This window comes from Culex quinquefasciatus, chromosome 1, assembly GCF_015732765.1.
Source record: "Culex quinquefasciatus strain JHB chromosome 1, VPISU_Cqui_1.0_pri_paternal, whole genome shotgun sequence".
Lineage (NCBI taxonomy): Eukaryota > Metazoa > Arthropoda > Insecta > Diptera > Culicidae > Culex > Culex quinquefasciatus.
The window spans coordinates 111610797-111630776 of NC_051861.1; the positions used below are offsets into that span (position 1 = coordinate 111610797).

Below are 19980 nucleotides of genomic sequence, written 5' to 3' on the forward strand. Positions count from 1 at the left end.
AAGTTTGATTATCCGGCAGCACTGCTCTCAGATATCATTTCTTGAGTAACGTACATCGAACGCTTCAATCCCGGATGTTTAAATTTCGGTGAACATAACTTTCTGAGCTTTTTTGAGTATGTATTTGAAAAACACAGTTTAGTGATTTGGCAACACTGCCAGCAAAATTAAGTAAAATTTTGAAAAAATAAGGAATAAGCCAAAGAAAAATTTAAAAAAAAATTAAAGAAAATCAAAAGAATTTTAATTAATTCAACAAAATCAAGACTTTCGTGACATTTACGAAATTTACCAAATTTAAAAAACGTGAAATTCAAAACAAATTTATGGCTGCCGAAAATTTTCGGGTATTCACCGGAAATTTCAAATATTTGATTAGTGCGCTGACCACGCGGACGGGCTGTCTTGTTTTTGTATGCTCATTTTCATTTCTTTTATGTCGCTGTTTGTGTGCTTGGGTGAGTGGTTATTATAACTTATTGGACATCATAAGTGCAGTGCTTCTGGGGACGCGCAGTCCTGTTTTTTCGCGATAATTTTCATCGTAAATGATCGTAAAAATTTATTCCAACTGGCATCGATCGATTTTATGAAGAGTAAAGCGTCATTTATTTACTATTTTTGAAATTTGCTCGCGTTATCTAAATTGTAAAAACAGTAAAACTATACTGATAAGTCCAGCCCATAGCATTACTGCTCGGCTGGCACGCGTTCGATGAAAATAAACCATTGTAAATAATCAATTATCTATCTTTCCGCAGCCGGCTGCCTAAGATTTAAAATTTCAACCGATAAACAAAATGCTCATGGTCACATCACTGCCACTCGTGAATCCTGACCTCATACCCATCTACTAACCCCCTCAAAACTCATGTGATACTTTGTCGGAGAAGCAGTCGATTGGGCGGTCTCTATCACTCAAGTATCGGACTAACATTCCCATCCACTTCCCCGTGACCCTACCACTGGTCGTGGCCGGCGCCGGTATTGATCAGCATGATAGGGGCCTTTGAGAAGTTGCGAAGCGAGGAAAGATAGCACCCACTTATCTTCCACGGCTCGTGGATGTAACTTCTGGAGGTCCTGGTCAATAACGGAGTAGCAACTGCGGGTGGGCACCTATGCTTATGCTTATGCTTATGCTTATTCACCGGAAATTTCAAATATTTCAAAAAATTAAGAAATTCAATGAAGTTAATAAAAAAGTTTGAAAATCACAAGATTCGAGACAAGTAGGGGAACTATACCCTTTCTCAGCCTATTTCTATTATCGGCCTATCAGCACTTTGATCATGAATTACAGCTTTCATAAAGTGTTTTTGACGGTTTCAAAGCAATAAATAGCTCAAACAAAAGTGAGCAAGCAACTCTCCATTGTTGATACATCTGAAAATGTTGATTTTATAGCGGAAAACGGCAAAAGTGATGAGAATTGGTCGAACGGCTTAGAGTGATTAAAATGGGCATATTTCCCCTACTAAATATAAAAATCATGAACTTCTTCAAAATTTTAGAATTGCCCGAATGGTTTATTGATCCAAGAGAACTTTAGAACTTAAAGAACTTAAAAAAAATCGACAATCGACTGTTAGTTTTTTAATTTGTTAATACAAATTAAAAAACTAACAGAAATTAATAAAATTCAGCAAATTAAAAAAAAAATTATTTCAATTTTAAAAATTGATAAAATTTAAGAAAGGTCATTGCAATAATTGTTTTTGTTATGTTTAAAAATTAATATGAATTTGAATTGAAGAAAATGATGAGAGTTAAAAAATAAAAAAAATACATATTCCTCAAGAAATTTAAGCTAAAATAACGAAACTCAATAAATTAATAGTAGTTTATGCAACAAGTTGCAAAAAGAAGATTTTTTCAGCACGAGTGGTACATTTATCCAACGAGGTTTACCGAGTTGGATAAATACGACGAGTGCTGAAAAAATCAAGTTTTGCAATGAGTTGCTTACAATATTTTTTGCAATTCTTAAAAACGCTGATTTAATGGAATTTTATGTCAAACATTCATGTGTTTAGTAAATTCATCGTTCAAAACAAAACAATATTGAAAAATGTTACTTTTCGATACTAGTGCTGAAAAGTTCAACTTTTCAGCACCCATTTCAGTGCTGAAAAGTAGGACTTTTCAGCACTGTTATTGAAAGGTATTAATTTTCCATTCTGTTATTTTTGGTAGGGAAAAGTAGGCCGTTTCGTTTCTCCAGAAGGGCAGGAAAAGTTGACAGTTTCACAGTGGAATTGCAAAAAAAAGTAATACCAATTAAAAACAAATTTAAGCAAAGCAAACAATTCTAAGAAATTATTGAACTCAAGAAATTTTCAAAATTCATACAAATCCAGCAAGTCTTGAAATTTAATAATTGGAGAGAAATTAGAAAAAAAAATCAAAAAGATCAAGAAATCAGCATAATGTTTTGAATATTTATTTAATTCACAAAACAAAATCTAACAATAACAAATTTAAAAAAAAAAAACTAGAAACTCAAAACATTAGAGAGGTTAAAAAAATCAAGATATTCAAAAACTTGATAAGAAATTTGGCAGATAAAAAAAAGGAAATTGAAAAATTTCGAAGATTCGACAAAATTATCAAATTTAAAATTAAAAAAAAAACTAAGAAATATCAAATTCAGAAAATTCTTGTCATTCCAAAAATTCTAAAATTTGAGAAATTCGACAAATTGAGGTAATTTATAAAATTGAAAGAATCTGTAAATTCAAGCAATTAATAAGAACTCTAAAAATTCGACAAAATCTAGAAATAAAACAAACATGGAATTCAAGAAAGCAGCATAATTTTTTAAACATTTTTTTTAAATAAGAATTTGATGAAAATCTAAGAATAACAAGTTCCAAAAATTTTAATGAATGTACGAAACACTAAATATTGAAGCAAATAAAAATAGTTGAGATATTCAAGAAATTTGATTTTTTTACAAGATCAGAAAAATCAGATATCGAAGAATAAAATTTGAAGAATTTTAGAATCTTTAGAATTACAAAAAAAAAACATGATAATCAAGAAATTAAAAAAGACAAAATTCAACAAAATTTAAAAATATAAATAAATTTCTAGAAGATAAACTTGGGAAATTTCAGAAATTCCATAATATTAAGAAATTAGCAAAACTTAAAAAAATAAGAAATTCTAAAAACATTTAAAACCCTAAAAATTGAGAAATTTTAAAAATTTGAGAAAATCTTCAATTTATAGAAATTTAAAGAATTTAAGAAAAAAATGGAAATATCAAAAATATTGAAGAAATTAGAAATTCTGAAAAAAAAAATCTGAATTGAGAAACTCGACTTAAGAACTTTGGAAAAATTAAGGAATCAAGAAACTGAAGAAATTGGCAGAACTCAAGAAAGTACCAAAAAATTCAAAAAAAAAATATTGATACAAAAAAATCTCAAAAGGTTACAGAAAATCGAAAAATTAAGAAATTTAGAATCCAACATATTTAAAAACAAAAAAAACTAAAATTTAAAAACTTAAGAAATTTGAAAAGTTTTGTAACTTCAGAAATTTGAAAAATTCTTCAAGGAAACAGCATTAAATTCAAAGAATTTTAGAAACTTAATATACTTTATTTATAAAAAAATATAAAAAACAGGCATTCTAAAAATTCAAAAGAAATAATTCAAAATATTGGAAAATTCAAATCTCATTTTTTGACAAATTCAAGAAGTTCCAGTAATTCTATAAATTCAAAAATTTTAGAAATTCGACTTTTAAACATTTGTAAAATTAAAAGAATCAAAAAATTCAAGAAATAGAAAAAAAATCATGAAATTTAAAAAGTAGCATAGAATTCAAAAGAAATCTTAATAACAAAATTCTTCAAAATTTAAAGAAAATCGAAAAAAAATTAAAGAAAATTGAGAAATTTAAAACATCTAAAAAATTTTATAAATTCCAAAAAAAATAAGAAATTTAAAAAAATACTACGAAATGTGAGAAATTTGGTAAATCCAGAAATGTAACAAATTCTTCAAAGAAACAGCATAAAATATTTAAAAAAAAATCTGAAACGTTATAAAAAAATAAAGAAATAAAACGAATTTATTTTAAAAAATTTAAAGAATAAGTTCAAATATTGTGAAATATGACAATTTTGAAAATTTAAAACAAAACAATGTTTTTTTATTCAAGATGTTCCAGAAGTTCTAAAAATTAAAAAAATAAGAAATTCGACTTTAAAATTTTTGTAAAATAGGATTCAAGAAACTTAAAAAATTGACAAAACTCGAATTTTTTTACTAATTTTAGGAATCAATTAAAAAGCATAAAAATTAAAAAGCAGTATAAAATTCTAAAGAATATTAATAATGAAAATTCTCAAAAAGAAAATCGAAAATAAAAAATTTCAAAATCCAACAAATTTAAAAAATAAAAAAATCAAGAAATAAAAAAAATTGAAAAAGTCTTTCATTTTTAGAATTCAGAGAAATTTAAAAATTGCATGTATTTTTATCACAGTATTATGAAAATTTATTTAATACATGAAATTAAAGAATTTATTAAACTCTAAAAACTCCCAAAGGTTTTTTAATTTATCTTAAAATCGTAATAAATTAAGAAAGCGAAATTATTCATGAAAATTAAAAAAAAATTAATTCTAAAGGTAAGAAATTCTAAAATTAATTGAGTTTTAAAAAAATTCAAAAATTTAATAAATTAAGGTGGAAGATGGTGTCCTTCACTTTTGGGGCAATTACTGTCAATGATGATTCTGAATTCAGGGTCCAGAAATAGTAAATTGAAATAAAAAAAAATAATCACCACATGTAAAATGCTTCTACAAACAACTCAAAGAAACCCATCTTTTGATTGAAACATTCTAAATCAAGATTTGAATGTTTTTCTAAAACAAACATGGCCGCCAAATGACCGATCGGGAATGATGTCTTCCAGAGCCTTAAGCAGAATCCCAAATAAATCAAAAATAATAAAAAAAAGAAAATTTAAGAGCGAGTCCACGACTAGGGCATACCCCTTTGTATGGGACGTCGTTTGGACCTCACCAATCGGCCTGAAATTTTCAGGGGTTGTTTGTACATATAAAACTAGCATCTGGCCAAAATATGAGCACTCTAGGTCAACGGGAAGTGGGGCAAATCGGGACACAAAGTTTTAAGGTTCAGAAACGTAAAAAATCTTAAAATTGCTATAACTTAGGCAAAATTCAATTTATTTTCAAAATTCAAAATGCATCTGAATAGGCTTGAAAAATGCAACAAAATGCAGGGTAGAGCATCCCAATTGGTTGAATCTAAAGGGAGTTATTGGCATTTTAGTGAAAAAATAGCATAATTTTCAAACTCAAATAAAAAAGTGTTCCATCCAGATATCAACTCGGTTCGACCTGCAGCTTGTAGGGGACATCTGGGACTACCATCCGAGACTGAGAACACTTTGGGTAAGGCAGTTTAACATATTAAATAAACACTTTTACTTTTAGTTATTTTTTTGGTTGTAAATTTTTGCTCGGGGGACCCCTTAGATCCCATTTTCTGGTGATAATTTTATCATATTCGTGTTCCTGAGACATTTTCACAATAGAAACATGCATAAAAATGTTTATTTTGATCCATTTAAACCCTTTAAATATAAAAGTGAAAAAAAAATCGATTCAAATTTATTGAAAATTAAGCTCGTTTCCAAGGATACTAGATGACACCAGAAAAAAAGCAGCTTAATATTTTTTTTTAACTTTTATTTTTTAAAGGGTTAAAATGGATCAAAATAAACATTTGTATGCATGTTTCTATTGTGAAATTGTCTCAGGAACACGAATATGATAAAATTATCACCAGAAAATGGGATCTAAGGGGTCCCCCGAGCAAAAATTTACAACCAAAAAAATCACTAAAAGTAAAAGTATTTATTTAATATGTTAAACTGCCTTACCCACAGTGTTCTCAGTCTCGAATTGTAGTCCCAGATGTCCCCTACAAGCTGCAGGTCGAACCGAGTTGATATCTGGATGGAACACTTTTTTATTTGAGTATGAAAATTATGCTATTTTTTCACTAAAATGCCAATAACTCCCTTTAAATTTAACCAATAAGGATGCTCTACCCTGCATTTTGTTGCATTTTTCAAGCCCTTTCAGATGCATTTTGAATTTTGAAAATAAATTGAATTTTGCCTAAGTTATAGCAATTTTAAGATTTTTTACGTTTCTGAACCTTAAAACTTTGTGTCCCGATTTGCCCCACTTCCCGTTGACCTAGAGTGCTCATATTTTGGCCAGATGCTAGTTTTATATGTACAAACAACCCCTGAAAATTTCAGGCAGATTGGTGAGGTCGATGCGAGATGGGTATGCTTTGCTCGTGGACTCGCTCTTAAAAATTCACGATTTCGGTAAAATGGAAAATGGAAATGGAATGGAAAAACAGGATTCAAAAGAAAACAGGAATGAATGAAATAAAAATATACTTTTTGCAATTCCGTCGTGAAACTACTTACTTTTCCTGTCATTCTTGAACGACGAAATAGCCTACTTTTCTGTACCAACAATAACAGAATCGAATAGCAACACTTTTCAAAATAAATGCTGAAAAGTTCAACTTTTCAACACTCAAATGGGTGCTGAAAAGATGAACTTTTCAGCACTTGTTTCGAAAAGTAACACTTTTCAACATTTTTTTGATTTAAAACGATTTATTGACAAAATACATGAAAATTTGACATAAAATTTCACTCTGTGTGTATTTTTTGGAATTGCAAAAAATGTTGTATGGAACTCGTTGCAAAACTTGATTTTTTCAGCACTCTTCGTATTTATCCAACTCGGTGAACCTCGTTGTATAAATGTACGAATCGTGCTGAAAAAATCCTCTTTTTGCAACTTGTTGCATAAACTACTATTAAAAACTATGAATTCAAATTTCAAAAATAAAATCAAATTTCAATATTAAAACAGAAAAGTTTAAAGAAATTCTATTCAATTTAAGATAAAGACAAACTTTCTCCTTAAAACCATCTTTAGCTGTATTAGCAGCTTGCACAATCATCATCCAAAGTACATCCTCCAAACACAAGAGTGCCGAGTTGGCAAATCTCAAGCGTAATTCAAGTGGAGGGGTGGGAAAACCCATCAGGACTCATTGTTCCCAGCCGAACAATTACAACACACCAAATCTCTCCGCATTCAAATGGTAGGTATAAGTTAACAATGATTCCTCTCTCTCTCTCTCTCTACTCTCTGCTTAGTCTCTCCTTGAGAACCGACAAGTATCTGGGACAAGTAGATCCACTTCCTGGAAGCTAATAATTCAACTTGATTCAGCTTTTCTTGTCTTGCCGAAAGAGGTGCCCTAATATTCGATGAGGGCTTACAAAGTTTTGTCAAATGTCAAATTTCAAGAAAAACAAAGTACATAAACGTAATAGGCTTTCCAGCAGCAAAGCAAAAAACAAATCTCAACTTACCAAACTCCCACGTGGCCCGTGCAACCCTTTCTTTTAAGGGCCAGCAGCGCCACCACCACCAGCGGCGTCGCACTTCCCAAATGAAATTAGTTGTAATCCTCTTTGAGTGACTTTGAGCAACGTCGTCGTCGTCAAAAGAAGCGAAAACATCGCGCTATCACACGTTTCTCACACGCGTTTCTTTTTGCGCACAAGAAAACAACTCTTTTTTCCTTTCTTTTCCTCAATTTTCCTTTTCGAAAGGGTTACGATTTTCCTCAACTTTAAAAATTGCTCCATAGATGGCGCTGCCAAGTCACGCCGTGCGCCTGAATGTATGCAGCGGGGCCATTTGTCAACACCTTGAGCTCCTGCAGGTATGCAACAGGCTGTTGTTTTCGGCGGTGAGCACACAAAAAAATTATCACTACCCAAACAACAATAACAGAAAAAAAAACACGAAGAATGATACCCTAATTAGTATCCACCAAATCGAGGCAGGCCGTCGCAGTTCGCGACGCTTCCCACGCCAGCTTTGTTCTATTTCTTGCCCGCGTCAAACTGATAACCGAACCGGTAATGAATCCATTTTGAAGAGAGAGAGAGAGAAAAAAAAACAATTCACCGATATTTGCCCCCCTCTCCCCTTTTCCGCCACTGTTCCGTCCACAAACCACACACGCACTTAGGGAGCGTTCTTTTATTACGTAACGCAGTAGGGGGGGAGGGGGGGTCGGAGGCCGTGTTACGCTCCATACAAAATTTTTAAAATTTGTATGGAAATTTTGTTACGAGGGGGGGGGAGGGGGTCTAAAAGTCCGATTTTTCGCGTTACGTAATAAAAGAACGCTCCCTTAACCATCAAAGAGCCAGAAAAAAAAAAGTTCAGAAAAAAGCTTCTCAGCCAGACAAAAAAGCGCCTTGCCGCGACAGTTCCGAGATTTACTAGATCCGATTCCGAGCAGCGCCACCGACAGACTGGCCCGAACCGTGGCCACTCGGGTCAGTTTTATTTGGCCACCCCAACTGGGTGCTGCTTATCATCCCGGCGCGACGGAACGGAACCGACGAAAGCTCCGACGACGGCGACGAAAGCTTTCGTCGTGACGCATGCGCCCCGATTGCGGCAACCTGAGGAATGTTTGGTTCGTGAGGAGAATTTTGGAATTTTAAACCTTTTTTATTTAAATTTTAATTTTTTTCTTTAACTTTTTTTTCATTTATTTTTTGCTAAATTTTATATTTTTTAAATTTTGTATTTTTTTAAATTTTGTATTTCTAATTTATTTATATAATTTCTTAATTCTGTTTTTTATTTTCTTCTAAAATTTTAAAATGTTCTAAAAAATTTCAAAACTTTCTAATATTTTATAACCAAATTTTTTTATTTGAATTTTTCGTAATTTTTTTATTGATTTTATATTTTTAATAGTATGTAAATTTCATAACATTTTATTTTATGATTTTGCTACATTTTCAATTCCGATTTTTTAATTTCAAACTTTTTTAAATTGTAAGGGTCTCTAAATTTCCTGCTCTTTTTAAATTTTCGAATTTCTATTTTTAAAATATTCTAATTTGTTTACATTCTTCAATTTGCTTTTATTTTCTAAATTATTCAATTTTCTTGGACTATGTAGATTTGCATTTTTTTCCACATTTATTTTCTTGCAAATTTTTATTTGTTAGTTCCATTTTTTTTTTAATTTAAAAAAAAAAAAGAATTTAGAAATTTTTCTGCAGAATTTTTTTTAATTTTTTTCAAATTTTCTAATTTTTCACATTGTAATTTTTTTTTTGATTTTCTAAACTGTTTAATTTGCTTTAATTTTTTTAATTATTTAAGTTTTTTTAACTATGTAGATTTCTGTTTTTTTTTGTTCAAAATATAATACAATAAAATTTCCTATTTTTTTATTTTTTCTAAATTTTTTAAATTTTTCAAGAATTTTCAATTTTTTTATTGTTTTGTAATTAAAAAAAATAAATCTAGCCTACATTTTTATGTGAATTTGTTGTTAATTTTCTTATATATTTTAAATTTTTAATGGTTTATAAATTTCAATTATTTTAATTTTTCGAATTTGCTTAGTTAAATTTTTTAACTATTTTTTATTAATTTGAAAACTGTTCAATTTCTTAAAAATTTCTAAATTTTATACATTTTTATTTTTTTTAAATTTTCAGAAAATTCGCTTTTTTCTGAACTGTTTAAATTATTTTATTTGTTTTATGTTTTTAAATAATTCAAGTTTTTTGAACTAATTTGCACATATTTTCTAAATTTTCGGTTGGGACTGTTATTTAATTTTTTTATTTCCAATTTCTTGAAAAATTAAAATATAATTTAAATTTTCAAATTTCTATTTTTAAAATATTCTAAGTTGTTTACATTCTTTAATTTGCTTTAATTTTCTAAATTATTCAATTTTCTTGGACTATGTAGATTTGCATTTTTTCCACATTTATTTTCTTGCATATTTTTCTTTTGTTAGTTCCATGTCCTTTTTATTGTGAAGGCAGACAAAAATCAAAATACGAGCGCAACCTGTCAAAGCCTGTTGCGCCACGGGCTGATGTACACGCTTACGACAAACCACTAAATTTTTGTATGGCGCAACAGATTTTTTGCGGAACAGAAGAGATGCGCACTTCGGTTTGGTGGTGCGCGGATAATAATTTAAAAAAAAAAGAATTTTGAAATGTTTCTGAAGAAAAACAAATTAAATTTATTCAAATTTTCTAATTTTTAACATTGATTTTTTTTTTGATTTTCTAAACTGTTTAATTTGCATTAATTTTTTTATCATTTAAGTTTTTTGAACTATGTAGATTTCCTTTTTTTTACTGTAGATTTCTTTTTTTTATTTAAAATATAATACAATATAATTTTCTAATTTTTTAATTCTTCTAAATTTTTTAAATTTTTCAAGAATTTTCTAATTTTTTATTGTTTTGCAAGGCTGGTACAAATATTTTTAAAAGTTTTTGTCAGTTTTTTAACAAATTTGCACATATTTTCTAAATTTTCTGTTGAGACCATCCATAAACCACGTGAACAATTTTTTGGAGATCTCAAAAACCAATTTCTTGAAAAATTGAAATATAACTTACAGAAGTTCAAATGATTATTTTACAGAGATTAATGAGGATGAAAACTGATTTTAAAAATTTAAAAGACATTTTTTTCTGAAAATACTTTGTTCTAGTTTTGGATCTTATTTGTTCACTTTCATTAATTTGCCTGATTTTTGATAATTTTAATTTTCTTCATTTTCCTTATTTTTCCATGGTGTTTTTTTAACTATCTTTTCATCTAGCAGAGCCGACGAGCAATTATTTGTTTTTCAGCTTTTAAACTTATTTCTTTCTGTGTAATTATTTTGCTTTCTTTTCTTATTTGAGTAGCCTTCAAATGTTCTTATTTTATAAACTTTCTTAAACTTAATGATTTAGTTTTTTTTTTTAAATAAAAAAAATCCACGATTTTTTTATTTTTTCAATTTTTTTTTTGTATATAAATTTGCACAATTTTCTCGTTTATCTTTTTTTCAATTTTTCTGATTTTTTTTTTTAAGACCGTTGCAAATATTTTACGTAGTTTATCTCGCAAATCCCGCAAACCACCCTTATATTTTTAGATCCCTAATTTCTATTTTTTTTAAATTTGTTTAGTTTTCCTCAGAGTCAGTTCAATTTGTTGGGTGGTGACGCGCGGTCAATTGTGTGTGGAAAGAAAAGAATTTTATTTCGTGTTTCATTCTGATTGGCTTGCTCAAGTCCTTCCTACATCATCGTTGATCGGGAGGCACGACGTCGTGTGAATTGTTGCATTAAAATAGGTTTAAGTGTAACTGTAAATTACTATAAAAAGTCCTTCCTTTATCATCATTGATCGAAAGGCAAGCTGAAGGTTTAAGTCGTCTGGGTTATCGTGATGAAAAATTACATTTATTTAGTGTTTAAATACCCGTGCGCGAGTGTTTTGATGTGCTAATTAGAAAGACCTTCCCATAGCATCGTTGCTCGGAAGGCTCGCCGACGGGTCTGTTATGAAAGTCCTCCCCATAGCATCGTAGCTCGGGAGGCATCGAAAAGCCAATACCTTATCCTACTAACCCAAAAAAAAAATAATCACGTGATGCTTGAAGGAGATGCTGTGGATTCAACGGTCTCAAGCGGTATCAACAAGTATATAGCGAAAAACTGTGTGCTTGATGAGTCTGCAACTTCAACTATCGGACTAACATTTGTTGAACTGCAGGCTTCTTGGGAGGGCGCCGGTATTGACTAATAAAGTCGGGGTCTTCAGGGGTTAAACAGTGAACGGATGATTGGCTCCCACTGATCATTTTTGATTCATTGTTTAACTTCAGCTGATCTGTCAATAACGGAGTAGCAGCTCATTGGCAGTCAACCATGCTCATGCTCATGCTCATGCTCAATATGTTCTTTATTTTTAACTTTGGTAACATCTTACACTCTATTGTAAAAGATTTCCATTTTAGTAAATTGAATCTTTTTTATATTTATTATTTCTAATACCAAAATCGATTCGGAATTTCCATAATATTATTTTTTTTATTTACATGCCCATTTTGAACGACATGCGAAAAAAAAATTGGGTATAATAATTGAATAATGCCATCAAAAGTGCAGTATTTCTTGGGACGCGCAGTCCTGTTTTTTCGTGATTAATTTTTTGAGATGCGGCAGCTTCCACTGAGAAATTTAACGCCCTGATCGACATTACATCAGCCTTTTTTTAATCACCTATCAGACTGATCGAGGCGTTACATTTCTCAGAGAGCTGGTTTAATTTGGTGAGATCAATCCGATAATGTATCCCAATCAAAATAAACCATTTCATATTTAATATGCACTGGGTCTTTGTGAGATGATCTTGTCATCCCATCAATTGAAATCTTGTGTTTATAAGAGTTTTATTAATGTTCTTTCTGTCACCAACAGTGAGCGAGTTGTGGCGCTATAACCACGGCAAATAGTGTCCAGGGCATTTGTGGAAATACAGTGTCCCATCCTCGAGGGTCCCGGAGCACCAAAACTTCTTAGCTGGTGGCTTCCAACGATTTATTGCTCCTATAAACAGGAACGTGAGCGGGGGATCCCCACGTTTCTTCCTCCCATGTCGATTCAGAAATGTGTTGTTGTTTGAACATTCGTGTTCAAACTCAATCCAATTCAAAGAATCATCTTTGCGGTAAACTTTACGCAGTTGGCCTGGCCGCTTTAACGTTTGTGATGTTTCAAAGCAATTTATTGCATTGGGCACTGCAATTGTTAATAATGACTAGAGGATGCTAGGCGTTAATCAACCTAAGGCATTTTCCAGGATGCCCTCGAAAGACTGGCTGCGCTAGGGTTAGATTAGATTAGATTAGAATTTGTTCAGTTTTCCTCATTTTCTAAAGTTGGTAAAATTCTTAGTTATCTTATTTTCCTAATTTTCCCTATATTCTCTATTTTTATTGTTTATTGTTATTCTTTATTTTCTATTTTTTTTTTTTGATTTTCTGTTTTATTTATTTTTAAAGAGCCGACCAGTATTTTTACAAGCATTCAATATTTTAATTTTCTAAACATTTTACATTTTCTGAACTTTATTAATATTTTATATTTTCTATTTTAACTGTCCGATTTCTCAAATTCTTACAATTTTTTATTTAATATTCAAAGTTATTTAAATGTTACAAATTCATTAAATTTTCACCGCCAAAGAACCCAAAAATTTAAATTTAGTTTATTTGACCTTCAAAAAAACTCGTTTTTTGTAAAGCTGATGAACATTTTTTACTAGTTTTCAATATCCTAATTTCTACAATTCTTAAATTTTACAAATTCAAAAATAAAATTCTTTAATTTTTTTCAATTGGGTCCTAAAATTAAGCTTTAATTTTCGATATTATTGTTCACAACGATAAAGCTTATTTTTTTGAGTACCTATTTTACGACCGCAAAGCATTTAAAATGGATTTTGAAAAATTAACTTCGATGCTCTTCTGACAGAAAAGGTCCTACATGACAGCTCGTTCCAAGGTGACCATAGAGCGGACCAAGGTGACGTTTCGCGTACACACACTAGCGCACCATTTGATTTTGCTGTCCGGACAAAATTTAACCTCAATCTTTTTCGTGTACGTACACGCAATACATGCGCACGTAGATTACTCTATAGTTGATCCATCGAAAAATTTTTGTCGTTAATCGTGTTTTTACCGTTGTACAAAGTAATTGAGAAAATTTTTATATTTTACTAGAAATACATACATCTCATTTTTTTCTCTTTATTATTATTGTTATTTACTACGTTATCCTTGATTTTATTTGAGCTTTCAAAACTTATAACATTTTAATTTTTACCCCAAGTTTCGATCGATCAAACCCACTTTGACGCAAGGGGCTGGAAACTCTAATATTACTTAGGAATACTGAGTATACTAATAATATTCCAGTATACTTGTTAGTATACTAACCGAAAAGCATCAAACTGTTAGTATATTAAGATACTCTCAGTATATTGGTAAGTATACTGGCGGTATGTAAAGGAAATAATTAGTATACTAACATATATTTTGATATACTGGTTAACATAATAAGTATAGCTCTAAGAGTTTCCAACCCCTTGCTTTGACGTTCGTTCAATCAGTCAAAAACTGACACGTGCCCAATGGAGTTTACAGCGTTTTCTCCACGACGTTCGTTCACCCACTGGGCACTGTCAGTTTGCAATCAAAACAAACCATCGAAATTCGTTTCGGGTTTTTAGAAGACCGCAGATTTGCACTAAATTTCATTTATTTGAAACTTTTTAACTCAATTCGATTGTTCTTAGCCGAGTTAACATTTTGAAGCAAAGTATTGTCAAGCATTACCGGAATGACGTAGGACTATGCGGATAATTTGACAAATCTCTTCAAGGAGTCCTCGATTCTTACGTCTGTATTAGAGAAACACAATCGCAATGGACTCTCTCCACTCCCAAACGACTCCGATCTGCCGGCTCTGTTTGGGGACAACCCCCTCGGCGGACATGACACTGCTCAACTACAACGACCACCTGGTCGAGTCGATCCGTCAGCTCACGACCGTCGAGGCACTCATGGTAGATCCGCTCTATGCGATCTACATGTGCGTGGACTGCCAGGAAACGCTGGAGCAGTGCCGCCGATTTCGGGAGTCGTGTCTCCAGAATGATGGTACCTTTCGGCAGAGGTACCAGCATGGGATGGTTAAGGTGGAACCGGAAGAAGCAGTTGGCACGTTCACAGAGGTCAAGATCGAGATGATCGTGACGCCGGATGTGGTGGAGGATGCTCCAGCCAACGAGTGGACTGACACTCGCGATGAAGGGGAGTCGGATGAGTGGGAACTGCCGTCGCCGGAAGTGAGCGAGAAAGTTCCGAAGAAACGGAAGGAGGAAGTTGCCGCGAAGAATGAAGCGCCCAAGAGCGACGAGATCCCGATGGCCCAGTGTCAGGTCTGTGGCAAGGTGATGAAGAAGACAGGTCTGACGGCCCATCTGGGCCGGCACAAGCCGAACCGTACGGAGTACGTTTGCCAGTACTGCCAGAAGGTTTTCTACAACTCGCTCAAGCTGAAGAACCACGTCAACGGGGTGCACACCCACCAGTACAAATATGCCTGCGACGTGTGCGGCAAGACTTACGAGCGGACCGACACGCTGCGGGTGCACTACCGGGCGAAACATACCGACGAGAAGCCGTACGAGTGTAAGGTGTGTGGGATGCGGTTCGCGCGGGATGACGGCCGGCGGTACCACTTCCAGAAGGTGCACCAGGTTGGGAAACCGCACCAGTGCGAGTTATGCGATAAGGCGTTCCGGCGGAAGTGAGTCTCGAGGTTGGGTATCAGGAATACCTTTGAAAAACTGACCTCTATTTGAAATTTCAGAGCCGAACACACCTTGCACATGAGGACCCACACCGGCGAGAAGCCGTTCAACTGCGATATCTGTGGAAAGGCGTTCAGCAAGAGCTACAACGTGGTCATTCACAAAAAATCTCATCAGAATCAGGCCGAAAGGGGCGCTGCAAACGTTGCCAAAACGGGGATCTTGTAAAATTGTTTACATAAATAAAGTTATTTTCTAGTATTTGAGTACAAACTTTGCTTCCACTTCAACAGCAGTAGATTCAGCGCCGATTCACAAGAATAATGTTTCCGAAAACCAGATTATTCCCTCAGGGACATGTCATCCTAAATAACCACAGCCAAACGTATTGCATACACAGTACGATTTTATACCAACCCTCCAGGAACACCCAACATCGTCGGTCCACTTGCATCCAACCCGCCCAATCCGGGAGCACCAACAGGCGGCGGTGGAGCTGGTGCAGCAATCCCCGCTGGCAATCCGATCCCCTTCGCAGCATCGTTCCGGTGAGACTTCTTGTGGATGACCACGTTGTAGCTCTTGCTGAACGCCTTGAAGCAGATGTCACACTTGAACGGCTTCTCACCGGTGTGGGTCCTCGTGTGCAGGATGATGTCCGCTCTACAAAGAAGCAGTCGGTTAGTTGGGTTAAAAATCGAAATTCCGGGGTTCTCGTACTTCCGCTTGAACGACTTGTCGCAGTACTCGCACTGATGTGGCCGCCCAACCTGGTGCACCATTTGAAAGTGATACAGCCGCGAGGTGGACCGCGCGAACTTCATTCCACATTCTTTACACTCGTACCGCTTCTCGTCCGTATGTTCGGCAATGTAGTGCTTCTTCAGCGAATCGCTTCGCTCGTACGATTTCCCACACTGATCGCAGGAATATTGTGTCTCGTGGGTGTGGCTGCAGTTGACGTGATTCTTCAGCTGCCTCGAGTGGTAGAATATCTTCGGACAGTACGGACACTCGAACCGCATCCGGTCCGGATTGTGCGTGCTCAGATGGGCTCTCAACGCGGTGCTCTTCATCAGCTTGCCGCAGTGCTGGCACTGCTCCATCCGAATGGCGGCGTCCTTCTTCGGTGGCTCCTCACCCGGTGCCAGCACCCGTTTCTTGCGTCCACGCTTCTTCGGTATCCGCGGCTCTTCCGGTTCCTCCACGATCACCTTCTTTTTGCGACCACGCTTCTTCGGACCGCTCACCACCTTCGGTTTCTCCTCCCAGTCCTCATCATCGCCATCCTCCACCGCACCCACACCACCATCATCCTCGTCCTCATCCGGATCGTCCTTCAAGTCCGGCGTCACGATCATCTCGAACTTGATCTCGGCCAACGCTTCGTCCTGTTCTACCTTTACCACCCCATGCTCAAGCTGGTAGCTGCGCCGAAAGGTGCCATCGTTCTGGAGGCACTTGTCCCGGAAGCGGATGCACTGCTCCAGCGCTTCCTGGCAGCCCGCGCACAGGTAGACCGAGTAGTGCGGATCCACCATGAGCACCTCGACGGTCGTGAGCAGGCGAATCGACTCGATGAAGTGCACGTTGTAGTTGAGCAGTGTCATGTCCGAGGGCGCTTCCAGACAGAGCCGGCAGACCGGCTTCGGCGGCGACTGCCGACCCTCGTCCATGGCTGAAAACGGGTTCTTTATATTGTATATTATTTTCCTTCAGACAAATCGAAACGGCTCGATTTTTCACCATTCAATTCGTAATTTATTCAGCAATTTTGCAGCAACACCGACGGGGAGTTCAAGTACCTAGAATGCATAAAATTGGCCACCGAATCAACCCACCGGCAGTCGCATACGTATACTTTGTACACACTACGAAATGCCTAAACATGTGACTTCCGAATGGTTAAAGCGCTTCCCCAACACGGATGTGAACTTCGAATACCTAGACTATGTAAAATTTTTAAAAATGATCTACGTTATTCAACGCCATTCCGGTTATGTCGCGGCATTATTAGTTTACCATTTTTAAATATCATATTTTGTAACTGCACTTCTTGTTCATTTTTCTCTTTTAAAACATTCTTTGTGCATAAACCCACGTCAACTCTCTCCGACCCTTTCAAAATGTTACCCCCCATGGGAGAAAAATGAACTGGCAGAACTGCAATTCTAATTTTCCTCGAAAATCGCACCAAAAACTGAAAAATTCATCACAATTTCAACGTCTTTCCCTGAACGCTTGCTTACCGATAAGAATGAAACTAAATTTGCTCAACTTAGGCACCTAATTCTGCCAAAATTATAACATAATTATTCCAGAAAACTTTCACCCCGACAAAACAGAGTGCACTGTAATGAAAGGTTTGTTTTGATTGATTGTTGTTGTTGCATTGGTTGCCCAGTGAGTGAGCGAATGTTGTGGAGCAAGCGCGTGCAGCAATTTTTGACAGATTGTTTCGCACATTGGGCGCATTTCTAAAAAATCTTGACATTAAGGCTCTGGAAGGCATCATTCCAGATCGGCCATTTGGCGGCCATGTTTGTTTTAGAAAAATTTTCAAATCTTGATTCCGAATGTATCAATCAAAAATGGTTTGACACCAACTGTTGTCAAACGAACGGGGTCATTTTTCAGTTTGACACCCCTTTGACACCGAGTTCATACACACTATCAAACTTTTGTTTTGATAGTGTGCGTGAGCGCCGTGTAAAAAGTGACAGTTTGACCAACCAACGGGGTACAAACTAAAAAAAGTGCCAAATGAAAAAGTTACCAACCATCGTGCTTATTTTTTCAATTCAATTTACTATTTTTAGACCCTGAATACAGAACCATAATTGACAGTAATTGTTCCAAAATTGAGGGACGCCTTTCACAACCTAAATTTAATTTTGCAGCGTGACGCCACAAGCGCACACACACATATAAATTTTCGCTGACGCACGTGTAAAAAATGTAAACAGTGCACGCAAACTGTCAAATTTCTAACCTAAAAACAGTCGGCGTAAAACCTAAAGGACACTACGGCACACAAACAAACAAACTCGCACTTTTTGACAGTTTGCCTGCTTAAAATAAATAAATATTCGCAAAAAAAATCATTTTCGCTTGCGAACTGTCTTCACCCACGAAAGAGAGGAGGCTGATCACGCTCCAATTTGGGTCCTAAAATGAAGCTTAGACTGCTGATATTATTGTTTAAAGCGATAAAGCTTATTTTTTTGAGTACAATGACCCTTTGTACGACCACAAAGAGTTTAAGATGGATTTTTAAATCAATTTTGAAAAATTAACCTCGCGGTCCTTCTTGACAGAAAAGCTCCTACTTGACAGCTCGCTCCAAGCGGACAATAGTTGATCAATCGAAAAAATGTTGTCTTGTCGATATTTTTTTTTGCATTACCATGAAAAAGAGTCATTGACAAAGGGCTTTAGTACCCAATTGCCGAGGCAATTACCAAATATGTTTTTTTTTTCGTTTTTTCTCTCGTTTACCTTCAAAATCAATAATTATGCGTTGATATGCGTAAAAATGCTAAAAGTTTATAAAACATTTTAATTCTATTGAAATTTTCAAAGAATATTTCTGGTTTTGCCTTTTGGGTGTTTTTGAACCCGCTTTAAGTCAGGGACATTAAAAAAAAAATCCAAAAAGCAAAAACTGAAAATTTTGTTTATTGGACCTTTTAAGAAAAGGTTCCAGAAATCAGAAATTCCAAAAATCAAAAAATCTGAAATTTAAAATGATGTTGATCAAATTGAAAGATTTTTTTTCTGTTTCAATTTGTTGAAGATTTAGAAGACTCTTTTTGAATTCTGTAATTTATTTTAAGCTCTTACTTTTACGAGTTTTTTCGTGTTTAATATTTATTTTTTAAATTATTTTAGTTTTATTTTTTTCTACATTTTATTTTAGAGTTTTCATTTTTTTTTTAATTTCTTTATTGCTTTTAAGATTTTAAATATTTTTTAATTTTTTTTTATTGTTTTGAATTTTTGTTATTTTTTTTTAATTTTTTTGAACTTTTTATTTTTTTAAATATTTTATACATATTTTTTTATTTTCAATTTTTTTTAGGTTTTTTTTTTGTTTTTATTTTAATTTTAGATTAAAAAAAATTATTTGAAAAATTTAAAAAAAATTAAAATTTGGTAACTTTTTTATTTTAATTTTTTTTTTTCATAAAATAATTTTTATTAGGTCCTTTTCGGTACTGGGACCTGGTTAGGACCGAGTCGGCTTTTGTAATTACATTTGACTTAATAATTACAGAGGATCTTGTGTGTAAATGTTAGTGGGAGGGGAGCCGATTTTTTAACTTTTATTTTTTTCATATTTTTAACTTTTTTAATGTTTTTGTTTCATATTTTAAATATTTTTTGATTTTTTTTATTTTCCGATTTTTAAATTTGTTAAATTTTTATTTTTTTTATATTTAAATTTTTTTAAATAATTTGTTTTTGTTTCAAAAAAAAATATTTTTTAAACTTTTTAAATTTTTTATTTTTTTTCATATATTTTAAATTTTAATTTTTTTAAATATTTTAATTTTGTTCAAATTTTATATATTTTTAGATTCTTTTGTATTCATTATTTGTTTTAAATTTTTGAAATTTAGTTTGGTCGTTGCAAATATTTTTTGAAGTTTTTATCCCTCGACTCT

General features: G+C 33.6%; 3 protein-coding genes across 17 annotated transcripts in view; 1 reads left to right on the forward strand and 2 right to left on the reverse strand.

The window, feature by feature from the left end:
* The window catches only part of LOC6051312, a 171506-nt gene extending 163073 nt beyond the window's left edge, over positions 1-8433 (reverse strand). For 2 of the 14 annotated variants that reach the window (XM_038257790.1, XM_038257118.1), the window contains exons 1-2: positions 8351-8425; positions 7462-7829 (exon numbers count right to left, since the gene is read on the reverse strand). The gene's annotated coding sequence lies outside the window, so the exon portion shown is untranslated. Of the gene's footprint in view, positions 1-7461; positions 7868-7912; positions 8046-8350 lie in introns of those variants that run through there. The other 12 variants (XM_038257434.1, XM_038257336.1, XM_038257385.1 and 9 more) reach the window with 12 other exon arrangements.
* A 5736-nt stretch (positions 8434-14169) lies between these two features.
* On the forward strand, positions 14170-15579 carry LOC6051003 (zinc finger protein 2). The gene is made up of 2 exons (XM_001867470.2): positions 14170-15309; positions 15373-15579. The coding sequence occupies exons 1-2, from the start codon at positions 14423-14425 to the stop codon at positions 15539-15541; spliced, it is 1056 nt and encodes a 351-aa protein (XP_001867505.2). The 5' UTR covers positions 14170-14422; the 3' UTR covers positions 15542-15579.
* A 120-nt stretch (positions 15580-15699) lies between these two features.
* Positions 15700-17676, reverse strand: LOC6051004 (zinc finger protein 436). Of its 2 annotated transcripts, none has more exons than XM_038248630.1 (3): positions 17563-17676; positions 16034-17118; positions 15700-15976 (listed from the first exon to the last, which is right to left on the reverse strand). In XM_038248630.1, the coding sequence occupies exons 2-3, from the start codon at positions 16987-16989 to the stop codon at positions 15721-15723; spliced, it is 1212 nt and encodes a 403-aa protein (XP_038104558.1). In that variant the 5' UTR covers positions 16990-17118; positions 17563-17676; the 3' UTR covers positions 15700-15720. The 2 variants fall into 2 exon arrangements, with proteins under 2 accessions (XP_038104558.1, XP_001867506.2); XM_001867471.2 differs by having other exon boundaries at positions 16034-16991; positions 17563-17670.
* Between the last annotated feature and the right edge of the window lie 2304 nt (positions 17677-19980).

Excerpts from the sequence above, each read along its gene's own strand:
- LOC6051003 (XM_001867470.2), top strand. The coding sequence starts at position 14,423 with ATGGACTCTCTCCACTCCCAAACGACTCCGATCTGCCGGCTCTGTTTG. Across the intron at positions 15,310-15,372 it reads GATAAGGCGTTCCGGCGGAA|AGCCGAACACACCTTGCACA; the intron begins GTGAGTCTCGAG and ends TTGAAATTTCAG.
- LOC6051004 (XM_038248630.1), bottom strand. The coding sequence starts at position 16,989 with ATGGACGAGGGTCGGCAGTCGCCGCCGAAGCCGGTCTGCCGGCTCTGT. Across the intron at positions 15,977-16,033 it reads GACAAGTCGTTCAAGCGGAA|AGCGGACATCATCCTGCACA; the intron begins GTACGAGAACCC and ends GCTTCTTTGTAG.